General features: G+C 32.9%; 1 protein-coding gene across 5 annotated transcripts in view; it reads left to right on the forward strand.

The window, feature by feature from the left end:
- The first annotated feature begins 9,456 nt into the window (after positions 1 to 9,456).
- LOC126721029 (uncharacterized) overlaps positions 9,457 to 27,169 on the forward strand; it is a 58,213-nt gene continuing 40,500 nt past the window's right edge. Inside the window, exons 1-12 of one of the 5 annotated variants that reach the window (XM_050423986.1) lie at positions 13,801 to 14,055; positions 14,228 to 14,453; positions 15,463 to 15,549; positions 16,605 to 16,717; positions 16,950 to 17,043; positions 20,388 to 20,425; positions 20,521 to 20,589; positions 21,413 to 21,474; positions 22,183 to 22,390; positions 25,270 to 25,338; positions 25,443 to 25,522; positions 26,990 to 27,139. In XM_050423986.1, coding sequence (XP_050279943.1) covers positions 14,357 to 14,453; positions 15,463 to 15,549; positions 16,605 to 16,717; positions 16,950 to 17,043; positions 20,388 to 20,425; positions 20,521 to 20,589; positions 21,413 to 21,474; positions 22,183 to 22,390; positions 25,270 to 25,338; positions 25,443 to 25,522; positions 26,990 to 27,139 — 1,067 coding nt within the window. In that variant the 5' untranslated portion in view covers positions 13,801 to 14,055; positions 14,228 to 14,356. Of the gene's footprint in view, positions 9,557 to 10,565; positions 10,653 to 13,800; positions 14,056 to 14,227; positions 14,454 to 15,462; positions 15,550 to 16,604; positions 16,718 to 16,949; positions 17,044 to 20,387; positions 20,426 to 20,520; positions 20,590 to 21,412; positions 21,475 to 22,182; positions 22,391 to 25,269; positions 25,339 to 25,442; positions 25,523 to 26,989; positions 27,140 to 27,169 lie in introns of those variants that run through there. The other 4 variants (XM_050423985.1, XM_050423982.1, XM_050423984.1 and 1 more) reach the window with 4 other exon arrangements.

A 27,169-nucleotide genomic window follows, 5' to 3' on the forward strand; every position in this document is an offset into this window, starting at 1 on the left:
CTGAAAACTAAAAACACTGTAGCAAAATAATTTTTAAATATGTGAAAAAATATTATTCACTCTTTTTTTACTGTTCATATGCCTATTTATGTCTCATGAACAGTACACCAGGCACTGGTCTTTAAAAAAAAAAAAAAAAAAAAAAGAAGCTAAAAACGCATAAACGTGAACATGCTATCCAAACCGGGCCTTTGTCTCCAATTAACAAGCAATGAAATAGAAATTGTAAGTTTAGTTATTTGTGCTAGACACATAGTTAAGCCCAAACCTATTGTGTTATTCTGGTCTTTTTTTTTTTTTTTTTTGAAAGCATTGTGTTATTCTGGTCAAAACTGAATTGGTAACCATAATCCTAATTTAACATGTAATCTTTACTATACTACTAATAATCTACTGTTAGTTGAGGGTCATACGGTAGGAAAATGATTCTCAGTATTTGAAATAGATTCATTTCTTGGTTTTGATTAAATATGACCAACTTAAAGGTATATCCATACCTACATCATTTAAAATTTTTTATGGTATGACCATATCCATATGTACACTTCAAAATATTGGCCTATAAGTCCTTAACATTGAACCATCTCTATGTCTTGATACCTTTCCTAACGTAGTAGCAAAGCTACGCCTCTATGGCCTTTGCCAATTCCTAGAGCAATCATTGCCAATCTCCTTTCTTGTCATTGCTATTAGCTAGCCACCCTGTACAGCTAGATCAAGGTTTTGGTGAATCTGAAATCCCAAAATTTCTTCCTATCCCCAAGCATAATTGTCTTCATCTATTACCTATTGTTGAAATATATCGACAAAACCCCATGCGACCAATTGGTACAGAATATTTCTATGCTAGCTAGTCTATTTTAAGCGTACCATTTCAATATTATCGTTAATATATATATATATTGCAAAATAAATATAAGTAAGTCTTCATCATAACATAACATATATCAGAAAAAAAAAAAAAAAAAAAAAAAAGGCCATATGTGAATAAAGTAAACAAGAAAACAGATTCTCAATGAAAAATAACAATAAAATGTTGTTGGAGAGAATCACAAATTGATTTACCCATTCTTTCCTCCCTACTTTCTTTTCCCTGTAAAACCGCATCAATATTAACTATTTATTTTCTATTACCTTCTTTGATTTATAACGACATTTTTAGAATAATATTTCTGTTCCGTTTTCCTCTTCTTGTTTTTTTTTTTTTTTTTTTTTTTTTTAACTCAGCTCAATATGCTAAGAAAAATGGTCTTACTTGGAAAAAGAGGACATGGGCAATTATTGGAGTTTCTGTTGCTGTAATGTTGCTTCTTGTGGTCTCCATTGTGTATTGCTTAATAATAAGGACCAAAAGTGGTAAGCAAGTTTCATGAAAGCTAATAATTCTCACCTTTCTGTTTTTGCCCTTCAATCCACATCTTCTTATTTTTCAATTTTCCTTTTGCTCGCCTTCTCTTTCACACATGGGCTTGGTCCATATCAGGAACAATAAGAACTTGAGTAAGCTGAATTTCAGCCCAGCTGTGGCCCTTTGTTTGTCCAACACTAGATTTTTTTATTGGCTTCGGCCGATTTCATAAGCTAGCTTTGTGATTTTTATGGACTATAATAATGGTTTTGGGCTGATTTTGTGGGCCCAAATTAAGCAAACTTCAGATATTGATTTTGCCAAGTGCATGGGCCATGTTTATTGATTGTGGGCTGACTTAGTCAATTTTAATGATTAAAGTAGCAGGTCCTTATCACTTATACCTGTTGTTTAGCATTGTCATTTTTCTAGATGATTGATAAGTGTCTAAATTCTATTGACCAATACTTAAACAATCATCTAATTAACTAACTAATTAGTTACAAGAAGACTAGGGTGGTTGTTGACTTAGAGCATCCACCGCAGTGGAGCTAAAAATTTAGCTATTTGACACCACAAAAAGTTACTTTATCTATTTTACCTATTCACATGCTGCAGCAGTAGGTCTATTTTAATTTTCAACACAATATGAATAATATTTTACCTATTTTAATTTTCAACACAAAAAGTTACTTTATCCATTAACTATTTATTTTCTATTACCTTCTTTGATTTATAATGACATTATGAATAATATTTCTGTTCCGTTTTCCTCTTTTTTTTTTTTTTTTTTTTTTAACTCAGCTCAATATGCTAAGAAAAATGGTCTTACTTGGAAAAAGAGGACATGGGCAATTATTGGAGTTTCTGTTGCTGTAATGTTGCTTCTTGTGGTCTCCATTGTGTATTGCTTAATAATAAGGACCTAAAGAGGTAAGCAAGTTTCATGTAAGCTAATAATTCTCACCTTTCTGTTTTTGCCCTTCAATCCACATCATCTTATTTTTCCTTTTGCTCGTCTTCTCTTTCACACATGGGCTTGGTCCATATCAGGAACAATAAGAACTTGAGTAAGCTGAATTTCAGCCCAGCTGTGGCCCTTTGTTTGTCCAACACTAGATTTTTTTATTGGCTTCGGCCAATTTCATAAGCTAGCTTTGTGATTTTTATGGACTCTAATAATGGTTTTGGGCTGACTTTGTGGGCCCAAATTAAGCAAACTTCAGATATTGATTTTGCCAAGTGCATGGGCCATGTTTAATGATTGTGGGCTGACTTAGTCAATTTTAATGATTAAAGTAACAGGTCCTTATTACTTATACCAGTTGTTTGGCATTGTCATTTTTCTAGATGATTGACAAGTGTCTAAATTCTATTGATCAATACTTAAACAATCATCTAATTAATTAACTAATTAGTTACAAGAAGACTAGGGTGGTTGCTGACTTAGAGCATTCACAGTAGTGGAGTTAAAAATTTAGTTATTTGGCACCACAAAAAGTTACTTTATCTATTTTACCTATTCACGTTCTGCAACAGTAGATCTATTTTAGCTTTCAATACAATAAAATAATATATTTACTACAATAAAATAATACATCCTACTATAAAAAAAACACCACAAACGGCACAATCCACAACCACTGCCAACCAAGAACAACCACCCAACAACAACTAGCAAGCCAAGACCACCCACAACCACTGCCAAAAAATCCAATAGATCTGAGCTTGATTTTCAGACCAAGAGTGTTGAGCTAGCACCCCAGACCACCATCAAACCCACGATCTGAGCTTGATCAAGAGAGAGAGAAACAAGACCAAAAGGCACAAAACCCATCATCAAACCTAGACCACCGTCAAACCAAACCAGTCATCGCCGATCACGCCATCCATGAAACCCACCGACCCACACCATCGTCGATCACGCAAAAAGAAGAGAGAAAAGATAGAGAAGGAAGAGAGAGAGAAAGAGAATATTTTAATGGAAAAGAGAGAGAAAAGTTAAATAAATATATAGATATATATATATATATATTTTAGTTTTGGAGCTACAGTGCACAGCTATAGATGCCTGTGCACTGTAGCTGAAGAGGTAAAAATTTTATCTATAACTCTACTGCTGCAGAATGGTTTTTAGGTATTTAAGTTGCTAAAAATACCAATATGGATTTTTAGCACCATTGCTGTGGATGCTCTTAGCTACTAATGCTATTTAGTTTTGTGCAGTGGCTCTACGAGTGAGGCAAATAGGTAATAGCCTAAGGCCCCCAATGAAAAGAGGCCTTGCTAAATTTTTACCAATAGGGATATTCCAAAGTAGTTTTTTGGATAAATTGCAAATTGCACTCTTTAAAATTTTGGGATATTTGAATTTTATACTCTGAAATTTCAAATTTTGGATTTTATCCCCTAAAATTTGGGGTGTTTGAATTTTACACTCTGAGGTTTCAAACTTTGGATTTTGCCCCTTAAAATTAGGGAGTGCTTGGATTTTACATCCCCAAATTCCAAAACTTTAGGATGTAAAAGCCAACCACTCCCAAATTTTAAGAAGTAAAATTCAATCACACCTAAAATATAGGGGGTAAAATCCAAATTCTGAAATATCAATGTGTAAAACCTAAACACCCCCAAACATCAAGAGGTAAAATCCAAAATCTAAAATTTCAGGGTGTAAAATTTAATCATCCCCAAACTTTAGGAGTGTAATTTGCAATTTACTCTGATTTTTTTTTTATTAAAGAAAAATCAGATAAAGAAAAATCTTTTCATTAGATGTGAGTTTTAGAGTGTAAAACTCATTTAATGTCCCTCATAGAAATGTTGAAATAACTCATTAATCTCCCACTAGTAAATAAATTTGGACAAAACTTAGATATAATACTTTAGGTGTTATTCCTTAGATTTCTCACTTAAGATTGAGCTATGTGGCTACTTAACTAAAAAATATACTTTTAATCATATGAGGAAAAATTCACAAGGCAGAATCTTAAGAGGAGAACCTAAGGAGCAGCACTTAAGTACTGTACCTAAGTCTTGCCCAAATTTTATTTAGAGATATCAATTATATAATTTTATTAAAAATTTAATCATAATTTTTTAGTAATTGGTTTTGTACGGCACTGAGGTCCCAAAACCCAGATGGGCCCTGGGCTCAGGCCTAATGGCACGGCCCCATCGCACTAAGCTCTGCTTGAAACTACCTTCAAAAAATACGAGTTTTGGGCCTCAGCCCCTAAACTATGCTCGGCATAAACTTCCCAAACAATCAGTGAAACCTTGTCCGGGCGTACCATAGGATGCTCGGGGAACATCACTACCAAGCGTATTCATCTGAGTTGGAACCAAGTTCCAAGGCCATAATCGTTACATTCCACTCTCACCTAAACATCCACTTATAACAGATAATATTGGATCTTCAATTGCACTAACAATAACAGTAATCATGATCTCCCCACTAAGTTAAAGTTATAAATAGAAGAAGTTGGGGAAGAAGAAGGGGTTCAGAAACAAGGGGAGAAAAAACAGTCAGTTAGGAAGAGAGCAGGAATATTACTTTGAGTCTTTGTGCCGAGAACGACCCAAAGTAGGAAATCTTGAAGCCCACTTTATAAATAAATTGTGAGCCCAAGTGAGGTTGAGCCCAACAGTCTCATTTCAGGTGCGCACAGGTTCTTCACTCAATAAATAGTTTTTATTTTAGTTGTATAGTCATTCAATTATATAATATATTTGTTATAATTTGTAATTTTGCATTTAAAAAATAGATTTTAAATGAAAAAAAAAACTATAAATTAAATAAATTTTTTTTTATCAATATTCAAAATATAAGAATAGACACCACTTAAAGTAGTCGCTTTAATTAGGCTCCACAATTCCTTGATCCAGCTTGGTTTTGTGTAAACGTGGCAAAATGGGCGGGTCGGGTCAATCGGGTTTGTGGGTCAAATAGGGTTGCGAGTCATTTTTAAATGGGTCAATCAGGTTGCGGGTCTCGGGTCAGGTCAGGTCGCATCACGGGCTAGGTCAAGTTGACCTGTATTTTTCAAACAAGTTTTTTTTTTTTTTGGAAATAGATGCAATCTATTAATTGTTTATGAGTTCCTTAATTGTGATTAGATTCTTATTGATGATATTGTACCACTTACTAATTATCATTAAACACTTGATACCCAAATTTGGTGTAACTCTTGTTCCAATTTTTTAGAATCTAATTTTGGTATAATCTTCAATCTGTTTAAAGTAGGGAGAGAAAATGAAGGTGACAAGTAAAGAATGACAAACTATAATGGAGTACATAACATATTAAGTAAAGAAGAATAAGTAAATATTTTATAAGAATAACACTTCAATCTTAATCTACTCAACGTTGGTAGACGTGGCAAAACGGGCGGGTTGGGTTGGGTCAATCGAGTTTGTGGGTCAATCAAGTCGCGGGTTAAAACGGGTCATTTTTAAACGAGTCAATCGGGTTAGTTTAGAAAATTCTGACCCGTTTTTCCATGTCTAGTTTTGTGACAAGCAACAAATGTAAACAACTTTTGAAATACCCTACTCCATTTTGGGATTTGTTTACTTTTTATTTTTATTTTATATATATATATATATATATGTGTGTGTGTGTGTGTGTGAGTTTTCACAGACCCATAGATGTGCAAAAGTATCCTCATCGATCTTCTAATCCAATAAGTTTCAAATGCCACTGCCCTCCTTTCTAAATACTTGAATTTTACAAACACAGAACTTGCAGTATCAAGCACCACTCTATTGCTAAACTTGGGGATCAAAAGATTCAAAACACCTTCAGGACGTCATTTATTATTCTACAAGAATAACTTTTTTACCCCTGTCGAGTTTCAACTAAAAACTTGACGAATGACTCTGTCAATTCCCTAACATTTATGATTTTTCTCTAGTCCAATCAGCTACCTCGAGGAATTTTCATAGCCTAGAAGCACTTATCTCGTAGAAAAGTGTTTTTTTAACTAGTTAGAAGTTAATAAAAGTGAACCAATTGGACTTCCAGTCAATGATAAACTGAAAATAATAAACTTAAATTCTTCCTTTTATTTTCCTCTGTCTCGTTCTTTTCTTTTAGTATATTTCCACATTTTCATTAAGGTGGTGTTTGATTGGTAGAAATTCTGGAGATTTTCAAATTATGGTTGATCACTAACTAATATTGTGAGAATTTGAAAATTTCGGGATACCTCAACTATCACAATTTAAAGATTCTAAAGTTTACAAAAAATTAGAATTTTTGTCTCGCATCACACTTAATTAAAATTATATTAATCATGTTTGAAAGTTGAAATTAGTTAAACATTTCTTATCAAGTGGAGTTTGTGGTATGCTTTTATATTAGAACAATATTTTTCTTCCCATCGTTTGTGTGTGTATTTGTTTTAGAAAAAAAAAAATCTGACCAACCTTAAGGGCCATGTGAGTTGTTACTTATTTTATGACAGGGAAGAGGCAACGCACATATTCATTTATTGTTCTGTGGCAGTAGTTATATGTCACTAGAGTATGCAATGCAATGATTATTTTCAATAAAGTCTGATGTATTTAGTTCCAGGGTGTTGCTACTAGAGATCATTACTGCAAAAAAGAACAATACTTATTATCGTGATGATCTATCCTCTAATTTGATTGGGCATGTAAGTAGATGTGCAGATAATGGCTTGCAATACTAGCATTGTTTTATTTGGCCTAATATGATGAATATATTTTTGGTAGGTTTGGGACCTATGGAAAGAAGGCAAAAAGTCATGGAAATAGTTGATCCATTACTAGCTGAGACATACCCTGCTAATGAAGTTTCGAGATGTGTTCAAATTGGACTTTTGTGTGTGCAAGAACATGCAATTGATCGGCCAACTATGTCAACAGTTGTTTTCATGTTGAGTAATGACACACCTCTTTTGTCTCCAAAACAACCTGCATTTATTTTGAAGAGTGCTTGCAATAGTAAAGACATATCAACTAGTGAAGGAGCTAATTCAATAAAAGAAATGACAATTACTAAAATTGATGGGCGCTAATACCCCACACTGTTTAGAGCGATGTACTAATATGCCATTACAATGTAAGATTGACATCCTCTTAATCTACTTTATAGTCTACACTATCATTTTCTTGTTGAAACCTAATATGTATGATGTAAAATTATTGTATTATTTTCTTGTTGAAACATAATATGTATAATGTAAAATTATTATGAGTATAATATGACATACGATACAATGGTAGTTTCTAGAACTTATGATGAAATCACTACCATTTCCTTTAGCTACTTCATTTTCTATTAAGTGATTTTTGAAAATCAATACACCAAGAGTTAAATGTGTATGTTTTGAGATAGTTACAATATGCTGCAAACTCCGCAGTTCAAACTCTTTCCCTCTAAACCCTCAAATACTTTGTGCACGGGGAATTGCCAATTAACTTAATGAAGATCTTCACTAAAACATTAGGGCCTCCTCACACATTGTACTAAGATGTCAAAGTTGTAAATATGGCAATTTTGACATCAGCAACTTGAGCCTCTACACAAAGACCTATTTTCTAACTTCCATCCGAATGACTTCTAATGGTACAGAACACAATAATCCTCCTTTATATCAAGCAGCATTGAAATAAATTTGAAGCATTCTAAAGATGGGGAAGCCAAGGATTTGCAAAAAACATTAAAATTGAACTTAACTAGCCATAATTCTAATACCAACCAAAAACCCTTACCAAAGGAATATGGGATAGTGACTCAAGTTGCGAATCTGGATTGCAAGTAGTGAATAAATCCTCATAAAAATCAATCAAAGTGCTCCCTATCAGATCTGGTTGGTCTTGCCATTGGCCAAATGAGGGTTGGGTTTTAGTGGGATTGTTTTGATTTGATTTTGAATAGGGGAAAAACTTGTTTGTAATGAGTTTGGGTAGGTTCATGGATTTTCTATGCGGTAAAACTGACATGTTTTTTAATTTTAATTTTTAATATTAAAAATGTTGTCTGGAGACTCTTGACACTTGAAAAAGTGACATCATTGCCTTCTTAGCCACATAGGGAAGCAAATTAATGAGAATTAACATAAAAGCTAATAATGCTTATTTGAAACTTTAGGAACAAAAATGACTCACTTAATAAATTTTAAGGATCGATAATTAATGTATATTGTTATATAAAGTATTATAATTCAATCATTTATAAAATTGGTTATAATAATTGTATATAGGGCGACTCAATACATTATGGGGTCTAATGCAACATTTCAAGTCGGGCCTTCTATTATATTTATATATTTAATAAATATTTTTAGTTATTTTTATTTAAATTTTGATCTATTTTTTCTCATTTAAAATTTTGTTTTTTTAGATGCGTGAAAGAAACAATATGTATTGGATTAAGTAACCAAATACTATAAAATTATGACTAATTTTGTAATTAAACTGATTTTTTTGATTACATCTCAAAATAAAATATGATTTAAAAAAAATGATTATAAATGCTATAAGAAAATGATTATAAATTTATTTGGGGTATCTTAGAAATAAACTCAAAGTTTTTTTTTTTTGGAGAAGAAATTAAACTCAAAGTTTAGGGGCGTGTATGTAAAAGTAAAATTGCCCTTATTTTTCTCTTTTGAGAAGGGAAGAGTCCTAAATAAAAACTTGAAACCTTGAAACAGAGTCTTATAGAATAGTGTGTTATTATGTCGCTCAAATAAGAACGCCACCCCCTTTGCCTTTGGACTTTCTCAACTACTCTCTCTTTCTCTGTCTCTCTCACTATTTTTCGACTCTTCTCTGGGTAAAACCTCTCTCTCTAAATTATATAGATATATTTCTTTTATTTATTGTTTGAAACAAACCTTTCTTTGTTGATACACGCTATCTATCAATTGAAGTACTTATAAAATCTCTCTTTCTCTGTCTCTGTCTCTGTATGCGTGTGTTTCTTGTGGGCACGGTTCTCTTTTGTCAATTTCGGCTTATCTCTATGTTTGTATGTACCTATGTTAATTCATGCATTTCCCTTTTCTTCCTCAATGTGATTATTATTATTATGTGATTCTGGGTTCATGGTGTGAGAAAAGAGAAACTACGACCCAGCAATGTTTGAGAAAGTATTTCGGCCACTTCTGTTGGGATATATTGGCCGATACATCAAAGATATACCCATTGATCAGCTTAAAATCGACATTTGGAAAGGTATTCTTTCTTTTTCTCCATTTTACATTTACTTCTATATCAATCTCAATTTTAAACTGTGTTTGGTTTTTCCTGTGGACAAAGCAATATTACATTTTGGGACACTTCTTGGGCATATTTGGAACATATTGGCATTTGCATTAGCATAAACGGCTTAGCCCGTGAGGGGTGAATGAATTCCCCTTGGATTACACGGCAACTGGTTCTAGCAAGTGGGGTCAGTTGCCAGTAGGTTTTACTAGCTAGAGGTGAGTTCAGAGGGCTCTTTTTTAGAAAAAAAGTTTTCTACTTTATTAAATGAGAAACAAATATTGGCCCTTGCCAGGGTTGAATGCTCTTGGATTATCCAATAATTGGTTTTGGCAAGTGGGGTTAGTTGCCTGTAGGTTTTACTAGCTAGAGGCGAGTTCAGAGGGCTCTTTTTTAGAAAAAGTTTTCTACTTTATTAAACTAGAAAAAATGTTGGCCCTTGTCAGGGGTGAGTGCTCTTGGATTACCCAATAATTGGTTTTGGCAAGTGGGGTTAGTTGCCTGTAGGTTTTAGTTACTCGCTAGAGGCGAGTCCAGAGGGCTCTTCTTTAGAAAAGTTGTCTACTTTTTTCAAATGTGAAAAAATATTGGCATTTGGGTTGTTTAGGTGATCATAATTGTAAAATGAACTCTTGCAATTTTCTATCTCCATTTGGGAGTTTACTACAGTATGCTTTTATTGGAATAAAAATCTGCTGTCTCATTCCAAGTGTAACTCCTACTTTAAGCTCCATCGATTTCAGTTTATTTTATTTTATTTATTTGTTTTTATTTTTTATTGCATATACTTACTCCTTCATTTGGGGGTTTACTACAATACGTTTTAATTGTGTATTACTACCAAGTATCAGAGAACAGTGCAAACGTTGAAATACCATTAATATATTCCTGCTTTTTTTGAGTATATTCTTGTAGCACCTGAAAAAATATTGTTATCTAGTTTTTATCCATTAATATTAGAATTCTTCTTCTTGTGTAGGGAAAGTATTCTCGTTGGAATTAGAAAATGTAGAGCTTAATCTTGAAGCCTTCGATTATCTCCAGTTGCCTTTTGCCCTAAAGCAAGGTATTGTAACCTCCTCCTCTTACCATCACAGTATCACATTTATAATTGAATGTATTTCAAGTTTTAGGGAAGAGTCCTAAATAAAAACTTGAAACCTTGAAACAGAGTCTTATAGAATAGTGTGTTATTATGTCGCTCAAATAAGAACGCCACCCCCTTTACCTTTGGACTTTCTCAACTACTCTCTCTTTCTCTGTCTTTCTCACTATTTTTCGACTCTTCTCTGGGTAAAACCTCTCTCTCTAAATTATATAGATATATTTCTTTTATTTATTGTTTGAAACAAACCTTTCTTTGTTGATACACGCTATCTATCAATTGAAGTACTTATAAAATCTCTCTTTCTCTGTCTCTGTATGCATGTGTTTCTTGTGGGCACGGTTCTCTTTTGTCAATTTCGGCTTATCTCTATGTTTGTATGTACCTATGTTAATTCATGCATTTCCCTTTTCTTCCTCAGTGTGATTATTATTATTATGTGATTCTGGTTTCATGGTGTGAGAAAAGAGAAACTACGACCCAGCCAGGGGCGGCCCTAGACATTTTGGGGCCTAAGGCGAGAATTAGAAATATATGTGTATGTATATGTGTATTTATGTATGTGTATGTGTATGAGTGTGTATGTGTATGTGTATGTGTATGTTTATATGTGTGTATGTGTATGTTTATGTTTATGTTTATATTTATGTGTATGTGTGTTTATGTTTATGTTCATTTATATTTATGTATGTTTATATATGTGTGTATGTTTATGTATGTGTATGTGTATGAGTGTGTATGTACGTGTGTATATTTATGTATGTGTGTATGTTTATATATATTTATATTTATAAACATAAATATAAACATAAACACATATTTACATAAACATACATAAACATACATGAACACAAACACAAACAAAAACAAACATACACAAAAACAAACAAACATAAACACATATACACATAAACACGCATAAACAAACATAAACAAAAACAAACAAATATAAACATACATACACATAAACACACACACATAAACATAAACATACATAGAAATAAACACACATACAGATTGAAAAAAATTAAACCTTCATATAGATTAGAAAAAATTGCAAATTAACACCAATCCTCAAACAATTTCGTTAGTTACTTTAGTGTGCTAAATCGAGCCTTTATGTGTGTTTATGTTTATATTTAAGTTTATGTGTGTGTATGTTTACGTTTATTTGAGTTTATACGTGTTTTTGTGTATGTGTGTTTATGTTTATGTATATGTATATTTATGTGTGTGTGTATATGTTTGTGTGTATTTGTATGTGTATGTATATGTGTATGTGTATGTTTATGTATGTGTGTGTATGTGTGCTTATGTATGTGTATGTGTATGTGTTTATGCGTGCTTATATTTATGTATGTTTATGTGTATGTATATGTGTTTATGCGTGCTTATGTATGTGTATGGGTATGTGTATGTGTATTTGTAGAGCTCTTTGTCTTTTTCAGATTCAGGTGCAATACCCTGATACAATTATAATTAATGGCTAAGATTAAAAGTTGAAAAAACAACTTTCAATCTCAACCATTAAATAAAATATATTAAAGGAGAGTTAAAAAGTTAAAAAAAAAAAAAGAGTAATAAATGTATAAAAAAATACCTGCGACAGTGCACCTGATCTCAGTTCGTCTTTCTTCTCTCACTATTTTTCTTTTCTTCTTTTTTATGTAGTACTTTGTTCTTCTTCCTTTTATTTCTCTTTATACGTCGCCTAGGCTGACAAGAGAAGAGCGAGCGAAAGTCACGTCAAGAAAGGAAATCGAAGATTATGCTGCCGAGCCAAAAACTATGAAAATCTCTTCCTCTCAACTCAGACGATCCATTTAGGTGAAATTATGGCTCACGAGACTTCACTAGATTATGGTGTGTGATTTTTGTTTATTTATTTATTTGTTTGATTAATTTGGATATAAAATTAGTTCAACAAGATGATTCTTCTTCTAAAATATAATAACAAAACCAATATATGTTTTTTTAATGGTGGGTTCACTTTCAGTGTTTTCATTTTGTGATTTTGGTTGTTTTGTGGGTTTTGTGTTTTGATTTCGGTGGGTGTGATTTCATTTTTGATTTGGTGGGCTTCTGGGTTTTTGTTGCGATTTGATTTTGGCTGGGTTTTGGCCGTGGTGGTGGTCGTAATTTGATTTTAGCTGGGTTTCAATAGTGATGCATGATTAGAGGTGATGAGCTTAAAAAGCTCCGGCCATGGAGGTTTAGAAGGAGAGCTTGGTGATCAACCATGGAGCACGGTGTGACGTGGGTTGAGGCAGAGAGAGGATGAGAGGGAAATAGGGGTGACCCTAGACATTTTGGGTCCTAAGGTGAGAACTAAAAATTTGGCATTTTTTTATACTTATATGTTAATTAAATTAATGTTTATTTAATATTTTTATATTATATTTTTCATAATTATTTTCATTTTCTTCTAAATTATTTTGAAGTTCATTATCAAGATTTGTTGTGTTGCAAAATTGAACATCATCTTCTTCTAAATTATTTTGGTGAATTTTTTGCTCATTTGTGATATTTTCATCTAAATTTTATGTTATATTTTGTTTATTATTAATAACAAATTTATCCATTGATCCTTTTTGAGACTCAATTAATTTTTCTTCTTTTTTTAAGTTTTTCATATCCAAATATATATTTTCTAGTAGACATTTCTAATCAAACAATATATTTATAAAGACTAAAATAAAAAAATAACTTTCAAGTGTAGAGCAAATGAGAAATAGAACTTGATTTATATAAAAAGTATTGTTATAGTTTCACTGAACAATAACAAGTTTTTAGCAATCTCAAGCTACATAAATTGAAAAAAAAAAAAAGCATAAGCATAACAAAAATTTAAGCACAGCCATAACACTGACACAAGACTTATTAATAAGGCCCACCCACCAAAAAAAAAAAAAAAAAAAAAAAAAAACAAACAAACAAACAAACAAACAAACAAATCCTATCTATAACTAAAAAAAAAAAAAAAAAAGCAGACTTTAAATAATAATAATAATATAAAAAAATAACAAAAAAAAAAAAAAAAAACCTTGAAGGCCCAAACTTAACGCCCAGTCCAGGGAGGGTCCAGGCAGCCATAATGATAAACTGAAAAGTGATAAACAAAGTTACAAAACCAGCCAGGGAGGGCCCAAACAAACAAAGTTATCTTAAGTTCTTAACAAATAAAATGCAGTGCCCTGTGCCCAAATATTTATAATTTTATACCTGATTCCTGAACCTCAGAACCTGATACGGTGAGGTGAGCAGTTGAGACTTGAGAGAGGCGGAGAGCAGAGAATCAGAGAGAGGCTGAGGCGGTGGAGACTGGAGACTAGAGAGAGGCGGAGAGCAGAGACTAGAGAGAAAGGTAAAATTTTTAGGGTTTTGAGTGGATTTATTTGTTTTGATTTGTGATTGTTTTGTGGTTAATCTCTTAGATCGGATTTGTAGTTTATGTGGTTGATTTTTGGTCAATGATTTTGTTTAGAACCAATGTTTAATAGGATTTACCAAAATTTTTGTTTTTTTTTGGTTAAAAGGATGTGCCAGATTATTTTTCCTCTACTACCCGGTTGGTTCTTTTCTAAAATTTTGGGGCCCCCTTCCACTTGGGGGCTTTAGGCAATTGCCTAACTCGCCTAAGGGAAGGGCCGGCCCTGGACCCAGCAATGTTTGAGAAAGTATTTCGGCCACTTCTGTTGGGATATATTGGCCGATACATCAAAGATATACCCATTGATCAGCTTAAAATCGACATTTGGAAAGGTATTCTTTCTTTTTCTCCATTTTACATTTACTTCTATATCAATCTCAATTTTAAACTGTGTTTGGTTTTTCCTGTGGACAAAGCAATATTACATTTTGGGACACTTCTTGGGCATATTTGGAACATATTGGCATTTGCATTAGCATAAACGGCTTAGCCCGTCAGGGGTGAATGAATTCCCCTTGGATTACATGGCAACTGGTTCTAGCAAGTGGGGTCAGTTGCCAGTAGGTTTTACTAGCTAGAGGTGAGTTCAGAGGGCTCTTTTTTAGAAAAAAAGTTTTCTACTTTATTAAATGAGAAACAAATATTGGCCCTTGCCTGGGTTGAATGCTCTTAGATTATCCAATAATTGGTTTTGGCAAGTGGGGTTAGTTGCCTGTAGGTTTTACTAGCTAGAGGCGAGTTCAGAGGGCTCTTTTTTAGAAAAAGTTTTCTACTTTATTAAACTAGAAAAAATGTTGGCCCTTGTCAGGGGTGAGTGCTCTTGGATTACCCAATAATTGGTTTTGGCAAGTGGGGTTAGTTGCCTGTAGGTTTTAGTTACTCGCTAGAGGCGAGTCCAGGGGGCTCTTCTTTAGAAAAGTTGTCTACTTTTTTCAAATGTGAAAAAATATTGGCATTTGGGTTGTTTAGGTGATCATAATTGAAAAATGAACTCTTGCAATTTTCTATCTCCATTTGGGAGTTTACTACAGTATGCTTTTATTGGAATAAAAATCTGCTGTCTCATTTCAAGTGTAACTCCTACTTTAAGCTCCATCGATTTCAGTTTATTTTATTTTATTTATTTGTTTTTATTTTTTATTGCATATACTTACTCCTTCATTTGGGGGTTTACTACAATACGTTTTTATTTTGTATTACTACCAAGTATCAGAGAACAGTGCAAACGTTGAAATACCATTAATATATTCCTGCTTTTTTTGAGTATATTCTTGTAGCACCTGAAAAAATATTGTTATCTAGTTTTTATCCATTAATATTAGAATTCTTCTTCTTGTGTAGGGAAAGTATTCTCGTTGGAATTAGAAAATGTAGAGCTTAATCTTGAAGCCTTCGATTATCTCCAGTTGCCTTTTGCCCTAAAGCAAGGTATTGTAACCTCCTCCTCTTACCATCACAGTATCACATTTATAATTGAATGTATTTCAAATTGGGAACTGAAGTATGTTATTTTATTTATTTATTTATTTTTTTAATGTCAAGTTGAGCATTTGAATGTAAAAAATTAAGAATGAAGATGAATGCATTTGGAAGGGAATAATTCTTCTACCATGAGGGCATCTTGGTGGTTTTCGACCAAAGTTAGCAGTGGGACATTAAAAATGAAATCAGAGTTTAGAGAATAATATTTACTCTAATTGAGGAGATTTCAGTGGTTTTATAATGGAGGTAGCAGTGAGAGAAAAAATGATAAAAAAAAGGGAAAGGCAGATGTATGAAATTACAATTAAAAGGAAGTACATTGAGGGTGGAAAATATTTTGAGATGTGACTTGGTTGCAAAGTAATTGCAAACCTACTTTTTTAATGAATCTGCTGGCTAATTAGATTTTAAGTGGCAGGTAACATATTCAGAATATTGGACTGAAATGCATTTAAAACCTTTATTTAACCTAGAAACAGCTCCTCATGCCTTCTACATAATTTTAATTACCAATATAAAAATAGCTTTTGATGTGTTTTAATTTTTGGTTTGATGCTCATCGCTTTGTTTGATGTGGTGTATAAGGAGGGAGAGGAACAATTTGAGTTTTGAGGACATAGAGAGGACTATGCCTGACCTCAAATTATTTTGCTTTAGAACCTTATTGGATTAGATGTCAGTTTTACATAGTCTGTCTTTATGTTCAGTTATTAATTGATAGATTCATGTAATTTGTGTTATTGATTGTATGGTCCCTAGTGGTATACTCCCTGTATATGTGGGTGACTCAATTTTTCTGATATCAATAAAGATTACATTACTTCTCTTTTTTTTTTGGGGCTCAAATGAAAGGTAAATGGTAGTATATATATGTTAGCTATCTTTCTTTCAGCTTTCCTGATGTATATGTTCTAATTTTTTAAAAAGTTTCCCTCAGCAAAGCTTCTTGCAACTTGTACTAGCTATTTGTAATTACATCTAACCATGGATTTCTTTTTTAGGTCGGGTTGGTAAGTTAAGCATTAATATTCCATGGACAATGCTTGGCCGAGAATCCATCATTATTACTTTAGAGGACGTATTTGTTTGTGCATCCCAGCGGGATGATCAAGAGGTAATTTCCATGTTTTTGTTGAAAAAAAAGGCTCTTTTTGACAATATGGGGAAAAATAGAAGCCCTGATGTTACATGTAATACTATGTTTCTTATTAGCTTCTATGTTCTAAAATAAAGTAAAAAAAAAAACTCATGGAAGATGTTAATTTATTATTATATTTTTATGGGGCTAGTTACTCTTATTTTTAAAATAAAATTCCTATGGGGCAGTCATTTTTCCTTTGTGGTAGTGGAATTTGGATGCAGTCGAAAAAAGAGAATTTGCTGGAAAAAAGGCTAAACTTGCTGCAGCAGAGCTGGCAAAATTATCAAGACGTGTATTTGGTGAGCTATTTAACGTTCAGTCTCAAGTTTCCATAATTATTTGGTTCTTATAGATATGGTACAACATTCAATTTATCATCGGATGTTTGAAGGAGTCAAACGTACTAAAGTGGAGCTTAAGCTAATTTTTTAAAATGCTTTGTATGATTGGATGACTACATTTAGTGGCCATTTCCTTTTCAAATTTACTCAAGTTTCTAGATTATTGTACTTTTAATTGACTTCTTGCCTTTTAGTAAACATTCTGTATACTTGTTTGTAGTATTTTATTTTTTAAATAATCTTTTTACATACCTATCGAAAAATTATTTGGTTTGTATAAATGTAATACCACATTAATATTTTATTTTTTAGTTACATAATACAATTGGATGCATACATTATACAACGAAATTATTAGCCATAGATAAATTTTAGTTTTTGATTATCACACAAAGTATAAATTTAAGAGAGGGAAACAAATGGAGAATTTCTTTAGGGTGCTCAAATAAGCAAAACCCTAGAGTTCCCTAAGGAACTAACAAACCAAAGGCAATGCCAATATGAGAGAGAGAGAGAGAGAGAGAGAGAGAGAGAGAGAGTTACACATGTAGTGAGGGACAAATTGATAATTTACGAAAAAGGAAGGTTTGGATACTAAATTGGTGCTACATGTGCAAATGTAATGGTGAATCGATTGACCATCTCTTTCTGCATTGTTCGGTTGCTATGGATCTGTGGTCTATGGTGTTTGGAGTAAGCTGGGCTATGCCGCAATCTGTTGTGGGGCTTCTAGCTTGTTGGCAAGGCAGGTTTGGTCGTCATCAAAATTGTCATATTTGGTTAATTGTTCCCCATTTCTTAATGTGGTGTCTTTGGAGGGAGAGATAGTAGGTGTTTTGAAGATAATGAGAGATCCATACCAGATCTCAAGTTATTTTTCTTTAGAACTTTATTGGATTGGTTGGTTGTTATGCGAAACCAATCATTCTTTTCTTTTCTTGATTTCCTTGATTCTTGTAATTTTTGTACTTGAATTGTTGACCCTTTGTACACTCCATGTACTAGGGTGTTCCATTTTTGATATCAATAAAACTTATTACTTATTAAAAAAATGCAGTGAGTTTAAGAAAATGCAGTGAGGGACAAATTTAGGGTTGTAAAACACAAGCCGAGCTAGAGCTCATCACCAAACATGATTTTATGTTCAAGCTTGGCTCATTTTCTTGTTGAGCAAGCTTGAGCTTGCTCACGAGCTACTTGATTAACTTATTATTTTCCTATATATTGTGAAACCATGACTAAAATGTTTTACTTATTCGCAATTTGATGAATTTTTATTACAAATAGACTGTTTATATCATCAATAAGTTACGAATAATAATAATTTACTAATATATGAACCTATTAAACAACTTATGCAATTCAATTTCAAGTCTATATAAATATATTTTTAGACAAGTATACATTTAAAAATATAAAATTATATATCGTTAAATCAAGCCCTTATGTTCATGAGCTTATTCACGAACACATTATTATGATTGAGTTTGGCTCATTTAATAATCAACCCTAAATCTAAGGCTTGAACTTGGCTTGTTATTTAAACAAACGAACATAAACAAGTTTTTTCCTGAGCTGAGTTCGAGCTATTCATAAATAGCTTGGTATATTTACAGCCTTATAGGGAGTGAAAAAATGTGGAAGAAGACCAAAAATCACATTAGTAGAAGTGATAAAATATGACATGTCAATTAAGGAAGTAACAGAGGGTTTGACTTTAGATAGAAAAGAATAGAGGAAAAGAATACATGTGACCAATCCTAACTAATCTGTTGAGGATTCATAGCCTACTCCAAATTTTTTGGACTAAGGCTTTGTTGTTGTGGTAAGTTACACACGCACTTGATGGTTGTTGAATCCACGACCTCTCCCTCCAACCTGCTTTGACCAGGGAGGAGGTGATATCTGTGTTAGAGCTCATTGGCAACAACTTTCAAGAAATTAAGCTAACCTAAATGCCAAATACACAGACTAATCAACTAAATAAGACACATACTAATACAATAAGACTTGTGGTGTTGAACATCAGCATACCATGTTGGGAACCTAGTGGGAAATTGACTTAATTCGAGGTAGTTATCCTCCATAGAGAAATATTAAGAGAGAGAGAGAAAAGAAATGCACTAAGTAATCAATTGGTTTATTTTCCAATGATGGAAATATGATTACAAATAGGTATTTATAAAACCATAAAACTATTTTATTGGCCTACATGATCTTATCCTAATGGTCCTATTTTTCCCCCATATGCATTAATAATTCCAACATGTGATTAACATGCTTGGAATTGTAACTAACTAACCAACTAAATAACTAAATGCAACATTACAACAATTATTGTCTATATACATATAGGGGTTCCTAACCCCCCCCCCCCCCCCCCCCCCCCCCCTCTCTTCAAAACACCTTGCCCACAAGGTATTGTTGTGAAATGACCTTCATGAGGGGAAATCGGCTATTAACCCAATACTCCAAAGTATCTTGAAGATTGAACACATCAACTACTTCCAAGCACTTTGCCATAGCTCGTAGTTTGATATCAAATGTTGCAAACTCATGGGCAGAACTCACCCTTGAAAACCGGCTTGCAAGGGGAGGGTGTCCAAGAGTTTATAAACACATAGTTAAGCTTATATTTAATCCATGTGGGATATTAAGATCATAACATACCACCACGCTCCACAGTCGATGTCCACGGCTCACTATAGTGACATTGACCCAATGGTAGGCCTTTCTTTTTAGGTGGCTCCACTCACCTTCAGTTATTTTAATCTAAACCTCTAGGTCACCCCTTCTGGGATCCAAGCACAAAGCCGTAACTCATTTGATCCCATACTCAATGAGTTACACCCAATTACTCGGGGTGGTGATTGGCTCTGATACCAAATGTTGCAAACCTATGGATAAAACTCACCCTTGAAAACCGGCTTGCAAGGGGAGGGTGCTTAAGAGCTTATAAATACATGGTTAAGTTTATACTTAATCCATGTGGGACAGTAGGATCATAATACACCACCAACAGTTACTAGGTTTATGAAAATACTCTTGACCCACACAGGAAATCCAAATGTAGAATAAACTAAAATAATAATGGCCTAATTAACTACCTTGAACACCTAGTCTTGAACCAAAAAGGCTTCTTGAATGTCCTAGAGTGCTTGCTTTGCTCTTAGGCTTCCCAAAAGAGTACTTTATGCTAATGCACCTTAGGAGAGGACATGATAATGTGAGCTTTTCTTTGGAAGTAGTTTCTCAATGTAGTTTTGACATTCAGTTCTTATCTGTTGTTTCATTTTGTGCAGATAATCAGGCTGGGTTTAGTTCATACATTACTGCAAAGGTGACATTACTTTTGGTCTGATTGTTATTTCTTTTTCCACTTGGGCTGAAATTTTGTGAGTTCATATTTATGATTTCCTTTGTTTTCCACCCTAGATTCTTGACAGCATCCGAGTCACCATCAGAAATTTTCATGTTGTGTACCAGGATACGCAGAATGACTTGGTAAATCTATTTCTTTGACATATTCCCTGTTTGTTCACTTTACCTTTTGTGTTGCATTTTTATTTTTATTTTTTATAGTTCAAATGTAACAAATGGGGGTGGGGGGATGTGAACCCACCCAATCCTCCTTATAAAGGAGACCAGACAATGCCATTGGGCTACAAGGCTCTTGGCTACCTTTTTGGTTATAAGTCATATATTAGTTTCATTAGTGGCTTTGTTGGAGCAATCTTATTGTTTTGTTTAAATGCTACCATTTAAATTGCTAGTTTCAGCATTAATTGCTCTTTGCATATATATACCTATCCAAAAAAATTGCTCTTTGCATATATATATATATATATATATATAGTTTACTTAAAAGTTGGGTTGAGAATTTGAATCTTCTTGATTAAGTGTTAAGATTTGTTTTATTTTGTTGCAGTACCATAGTTTATGTCAACAATAACTACTTAAATGTAGTTCAATGTTAGTGTCTCCTTAATATGATTTGGATATGCGGACTGTATATAACATATAGGTAGTGTATACATAGATCTGTTATTTATCAACAACTTTCATATATATAATAAAAGAAAAAAAGAGAAGATTTATCTCATATTTCTTGTTATGAAACATGGAAGCAATTGAAGGTGAAATTGATGGTGCACATTTATTTATTTAGTTATTTTTTATTTTAAAGAAAACAAATAGCAGGACTGAATTGTAGCTCAACAATCTTATTTGTATATTTAAATGGAAGTGAACCTTTATAAATTACCATTCTGACTAATTCTTCATGATTAATCATGTACAATTTTTTCTGTTGAAAAATGTTTCCCAGGAACATATTACTTTGGGTTTAAAGCTTTCCAGCTTGACGATTATGAAGCAAAATCCTGTTTGGTAATTTTTTTCGTTTCTTATGTTTTCTGGTAGTTGTATCATTTATTTAAGATGCTAACATTCACCTGACCGAACGGTATAGTGAGGAACCATGCTATTTGACTATTTCTGTTACTGAAATTGCTGATAAGTCCTACTTCTAGAATTCATGAATTTATTTATTTTTTGATAAATTGGATTTCATGGATTTAAATTTAGCTCCATTCTTTGTGTTTGTCTAGTGCTACGGCTTAAACATAAAGCTTAGAACGTTGGATCTGAAGTATTTGTTGAAAAAAGTATCAATGAAACTCTCTAATTTCTTTTTTGATGTGCATATTGGTTACCTTAGCTTTAGCCGCCCTAGTTTTGTATTCTAGTTTTGATGTTCTCTTAAATTTCATCACTTTGTTTCTTCTTTCTCTCTTTCTTTATTTATTTTAATCTTAGGAAAAGACTAGGGATGGCGCCCACGAGGGTTTGAGTGGAACGGACAAGGGTAATGGACAAATTCCACTCCAAATAGGAGCGCCCTGTTTCAATTCCTCATGACATACCCTCACTTTCCTGATACCTGGGGTTTACTCTCCATGGGTTTGGCCTTAGCGAGGTTCCATGATACCGAAAAAAAAGAAGATTAGGGATGGCTGAGAATCTTTTATAGTTTCATGATATGTGCTTAGTATTAGTGTTAATTGGCAGTTAATTTTATTGTTCTCCAAATGTCAGGTCATATAATGGATTGGTAAGGGGGGACCAAGTCAACAAAATTGTGGAGATTATTGGTTTGGAAATTTATTGCCGCACATTTCACGGAACAATGGACTTGATGACTCTGGAAAATGCTGGAAACTCCAAATTACGGGGAAATGAAGAATCTGGAGGGAAAAATTGTGACTCCTTATTGGCACCTTGTGATGTATCATTGTCTCTCTTGGTATGCAAATTTGATTTACAATCTTTCATTCACTATATTTTTGTCCATTTTGTATTTTTGGGCCATAGTTGTAACTTGGACTTTAGAAGATTGTTTTTGGCTTTGTGATTTGTTTGTCGAATGACTTATATATCCTTGCAGTCCTGTTGTTCCTTCTTTTTTGTTGGATATGTTCCTCTTAAGTGGTTTTAGACATCCTTGCAGTCCTATTGTTCCTTTTTTTGGAGGACAAATTAATTTTATTTTATATGACTGGTTTTTTGTATGTTATACTTCATGTGTCTGTGGTAGACAGCCTATTCAAGGCACAGTAAGAAGTTGGGTGTCCAGACTTGATGCAGTAGGATTTCAAACTGATCTTAGCTTAAAATCCTTGTAACTTTTTTTAGTTTTTCCTTTTCTGACACATCTCTATATAATTTTGTTATTTACTACTTAATTTAAAGTTGTTTGCTTTATTTCCTTTCGTATTGGATTATTAGTTTCTCCTTGATCAATTTGCTTGAAATTGGTCCATTTGGTTGCAGAAGTGGAGGTGATGGTTAGGATACTCTATGGAGGGGTAGTTTGGTGTTTGACATTAGTGTTTCTCTTATGGGAAATGCTAACGGATGCCTTAAGGGCAATGGTTAACAATCCATTTAAAGAAAGTTTTTATAGGAAAAGAAAAAAAAAGCAATTAATGTTTTGACAATTTTTTTCATTTCCCATAAAAGTGGTGTCAAAACTTCTCTAAAATGGATTATTAACTCTTGTCATAAGGGCACTCGTTAATATGACCCTTCTCTTATTTATGTTTTTTTAAGTTGCCTTTGAGACTTTTCTCAGTGGTCAAATCTTGGTTTTGATTACAAATTTTTTATTTGAAATATGTTTTGATTCTTGTAGCATAATGCAGTAATTGGAAAAAAAATCTTGGTTTTGATTACAAATTTTTTATTTGAAATATGTTTTGATTCTTGTAGCATGATGCAGAAATTGGAAAAAAAAATAAGGAAAAAAATTGCTGAGATAAGGTAGGACAACCGATGCTATAGAAGCCAAAGATTAAAATAAGACCTGGAGATATCAAAATGGCAAACAGTTTGCTGCTTGCTTCATTTAGTGGCTCTCTTTCTGATTGGTCTAAGGCTTGGGGACTCACATCTAGTGATTCTATCCCTGTGTTCCTTAGCTCTCTCCTTTGTAATTAAGTTTCTTTGTATTTTTGTTTTTCTCTTTTTTGTACTCTCTGTTTTGCTTTATGCTTTTTCTGCGTAGAGCAGTTTTTTGAATTTACATCTTTCTTACTTATCAAAAAAAAAAAAAAAGGCAAATAGTTTGATAACAATGGAAACATAACTTGTTTGATACCCTTGTAGTGAATGATAATGCCCATGGTATAGAAAGAACAAAATTTAGCTACAAAATTAGTTGTAGTTTTAAGCTACAACTTTACTTAATATCTTTTTATAAGAGGTGAATTTTGACAAATTAACCATTAGATTACTTATCCTTTTTATATCTTCCATGTTTGCAAAATTTCAAGAAAATTAAATATCAATAGCTATATTATCAATAAAAATTTTAAATTGTAAGTTTTTGTAATTTAAAATTACGCATAAAATATAAGCTTATAGATTATATAATAAATAATATCCGATTGACACAAAATTTGACATGTGTATTAAGAGCCTAAAGAACATACAATTCAATGGTTAGATTTTCAAAATATGTAGTAATATTTATTTTATTGAGTGAGTTTGTAGCATTAAGCTACAGCCAGTTTTGTAATTAAATTTTATCCGTATAGAAATCTGCACTCTCTCCCACAAGAAAGTAATCAATGATTGAGGGCCTGCTTGTGTGTCTGAGTTGGGGGTAAGGCATGGGGTTGATTTCTTATGAGGGCTGATGTATATTGGGCACAAGTGGGTGGTGTTGGGGAGTATAAGATGCGATGGAAGTTCAGAAGTTCCTATGTTAAGTTGGACGGTTGTACAGATTGTTCTTTCATACGGACTTTGAACAACTTCTAAGGTCCCTTTCTTTAATTGGAACACAGCCCTAGATTGCTACTTAACTGCTGATAACTTGTAAAAACAGAACACTGTTCGTTATATTCTTATTTGCTATTTATATGTTTAGAAGGGATGGATAATTCATAGATCACTTGCTACTTCCATTGATCATTGCACGGAATCTTTGCTCCTCAGTCTTTTCTTTTGTTAAGTGCATTGGGTTATGCCTGAGTTTATGGTTGACTTGTTGGTTTCTTGGCTTATAAAGTTTGAATGGGAAAGAACCTAGTTGTTTGGTGAGCAATTTCTTATTGTTTGATGTGGTCTGTATGGCTGTAGAGTAATAACAGGCATTTCAAGATGGATTCTCTATAGGCCTTTACATGGTTTCTCAATCTCTCTTTTAGATTTAATTGACATTTTTAACTTAAGAATTTTATATGCAATCATCATTTTTTCCTTTTTATGGGTGGCGCCATTGAGTATACTTCCTCTGTATGTGGGTTGCCCCCCATTTGGGGTTTTCAGTTGAACTTTGATACTTAACAAAACAAAAGGCCAAGTTTGTGGCACCATTAAGTGGTTGTTTTGTTGCCAATGAGCTCTATGGCATTTCTTCCCTTTATGAGAATGGGTGGAGGGAGGGTGCGGTCGTGGGTTCAAAACCAATTGAGTGTGTCTAACTTATTGATAAAAAAAAAAGAGCTGCTTTGTTCAATTGGGGAATATTGACATTTTATTTTATTTTTGTTTTTTCTTCTTCCCTTTCTGTCTCTTTGTTTTTGTAAGTCTTTAAAAGAAGTTCATTTCTCATTATATAAAAAATATATTGATAATTATTTTTGTATTGATGATACTAATGTTTGTTCTTTCATGTAGGTTAACAGATCAGGAAAGCTTGATAACAATGCACCACAATATTCTATGACGGCTGAGTTAACTGGCTTGGTTGGTTTTTGATTTTTTTTTTTCTAAATTTTAATTAGAAAAAGCTTACAATAATTTTAATTGGCATTTTACTCTTTGTAATTTGCTTTTTATGATTTTATTAGGTCATATCGTTGAATGAGGTTCAGTTGCAGCAAATTTTGGTGTTGTGGGATTATTTAGGCACATGTCATTTGAGAGAGAGGTAAGTTCATTATTTCATTTATATTGTTTTCTGTATTACATTTTTGTAATAATTTTATTGAGAAGTTATTCAGTGTGGATTGTCTATCTTAACAGTTTAAATTGGAATTTTTTTTCTTTATTTAGATTTTTGCTTTTAGCTGGCATCACTGCAAAATTTTTATTTGACTTGATTTGCTTATGATTGGTTTGACATCTTATGTTGGTTTTGGTATTATGACATGATTTGTTTTAAAAAAATGTATGCTAATAATGGACATGTTACACCTTAGAAGTTAACTTTGTATGTTTGCATGTCTTTTTTCAGATTCATAAATAAGTTGATTTATTAAAAAGAAAAACTTAGGTGCTGTTTTTTAGGTTCCCCTCTAAAAATTCAGCCATGTGGTAGTACTTAACTAAAAATATACTTCCATCCTATGAGAAAAAAGCCACATAATTGAATTTTAGGAGGGAAACCTAAGGAATAGCACCTAATTACTGTACCTAAATTTTGTTGTTGAATAAATATTATTACTTATCAAAAAAATTCTTGTAGCGTGGGAAGGCATGGAAATGGAAGGTTAATACATTTGGGTTTGGTCAAGGATCACCTGCATCACTAAGGGGTTTCCCCCCTTCCTCTTAATTATTTTATTTTATTTTTTATTTTTGGTAATAATTCTTTATGCCTGACACTCATATATACTTGCAGAGATACACATACATAACATGCACAAATTACACTTTAGGGAAGATCAGGAATAGAAATGTTGGTTTTGTTTTTGTCATTTCTGCTTTATTGACCATACTTTGGTGACATTTGTAGATGTAACTTGCAAGTGTTAGTAAACACATGATGTAAGACAAACTGGGATTTGCCTATGTGTGTTTGTTGTGGGTTTAGGGTTTGTAAAGAAGAGGAATTAGAGAGAGAAATTTAGGATGTTCAGGTATCCGTGAACAGTAAATTAGAGAAGGAAAAGAAGAAGAAAACGGAATGAAGAAGAGAAAAGGAGAAGGGAACCACAAAGGCCAACGTGCCTATATTCTCAAACACTCAATAATTTTAATAATCAACTCTCTCCTTCATGTACATTGAGTTCCACACTCCTCACATATATGTATGTATGTATATAAAAGACTCTTTCTTGTACTAGTAGTATTATGCAACTCTTAGTTTGACTAGTAAATCAAAACCTAATTGAATTAAACCAAAGCCCATACATAGAGACCCATAAACTAAATAAGACTTATTAATAAAATAAAACCCATGGCCCATACCCAACAATTGTAAAATTACTAAAATAGCCTTGACTCTAGAATAACCAAATAAAATATAAAACAAAACCTAATTAACTACCATAGACACTTATTCTTGGGCTTTGGCTTAGAGGATATTCTTTTTTGTACCATGCTATGGTTGCGTCATCAATATCTGAAGCTCAAGAGTGGAATATATTTGATCTGTTATTATTGAATTATGTAGGTATGGACGTTATCGTCCCTGGTGTAGTCCTTTATCAAGAAAACTCAATGGTTGGCAGATATTGTGGTGGCACTATGCGCAAGAATCTGTCTTATCAGATGTTCGTAATAAATTAAAGAAAACTTCGTGGAGATACCTTGGACAGCGACTGTAAGTATACATTCTATTGAGATGTAATTT

Source organism: Quercus robur, chromosome 4, assembly GCF_932294415.1.
Source record: "Quercus robur chromosome 4, dhQueRobu3.1, whole genome shotgun sequence".
In the NCBI taxonomy this organism is placed as follows: domain Eukaryota; kingdom Viridiplantae; phylum Streptophyta; class Magnoliopsida; order Fagales; family Fagaceae; genus Quercus; species Quercus robur.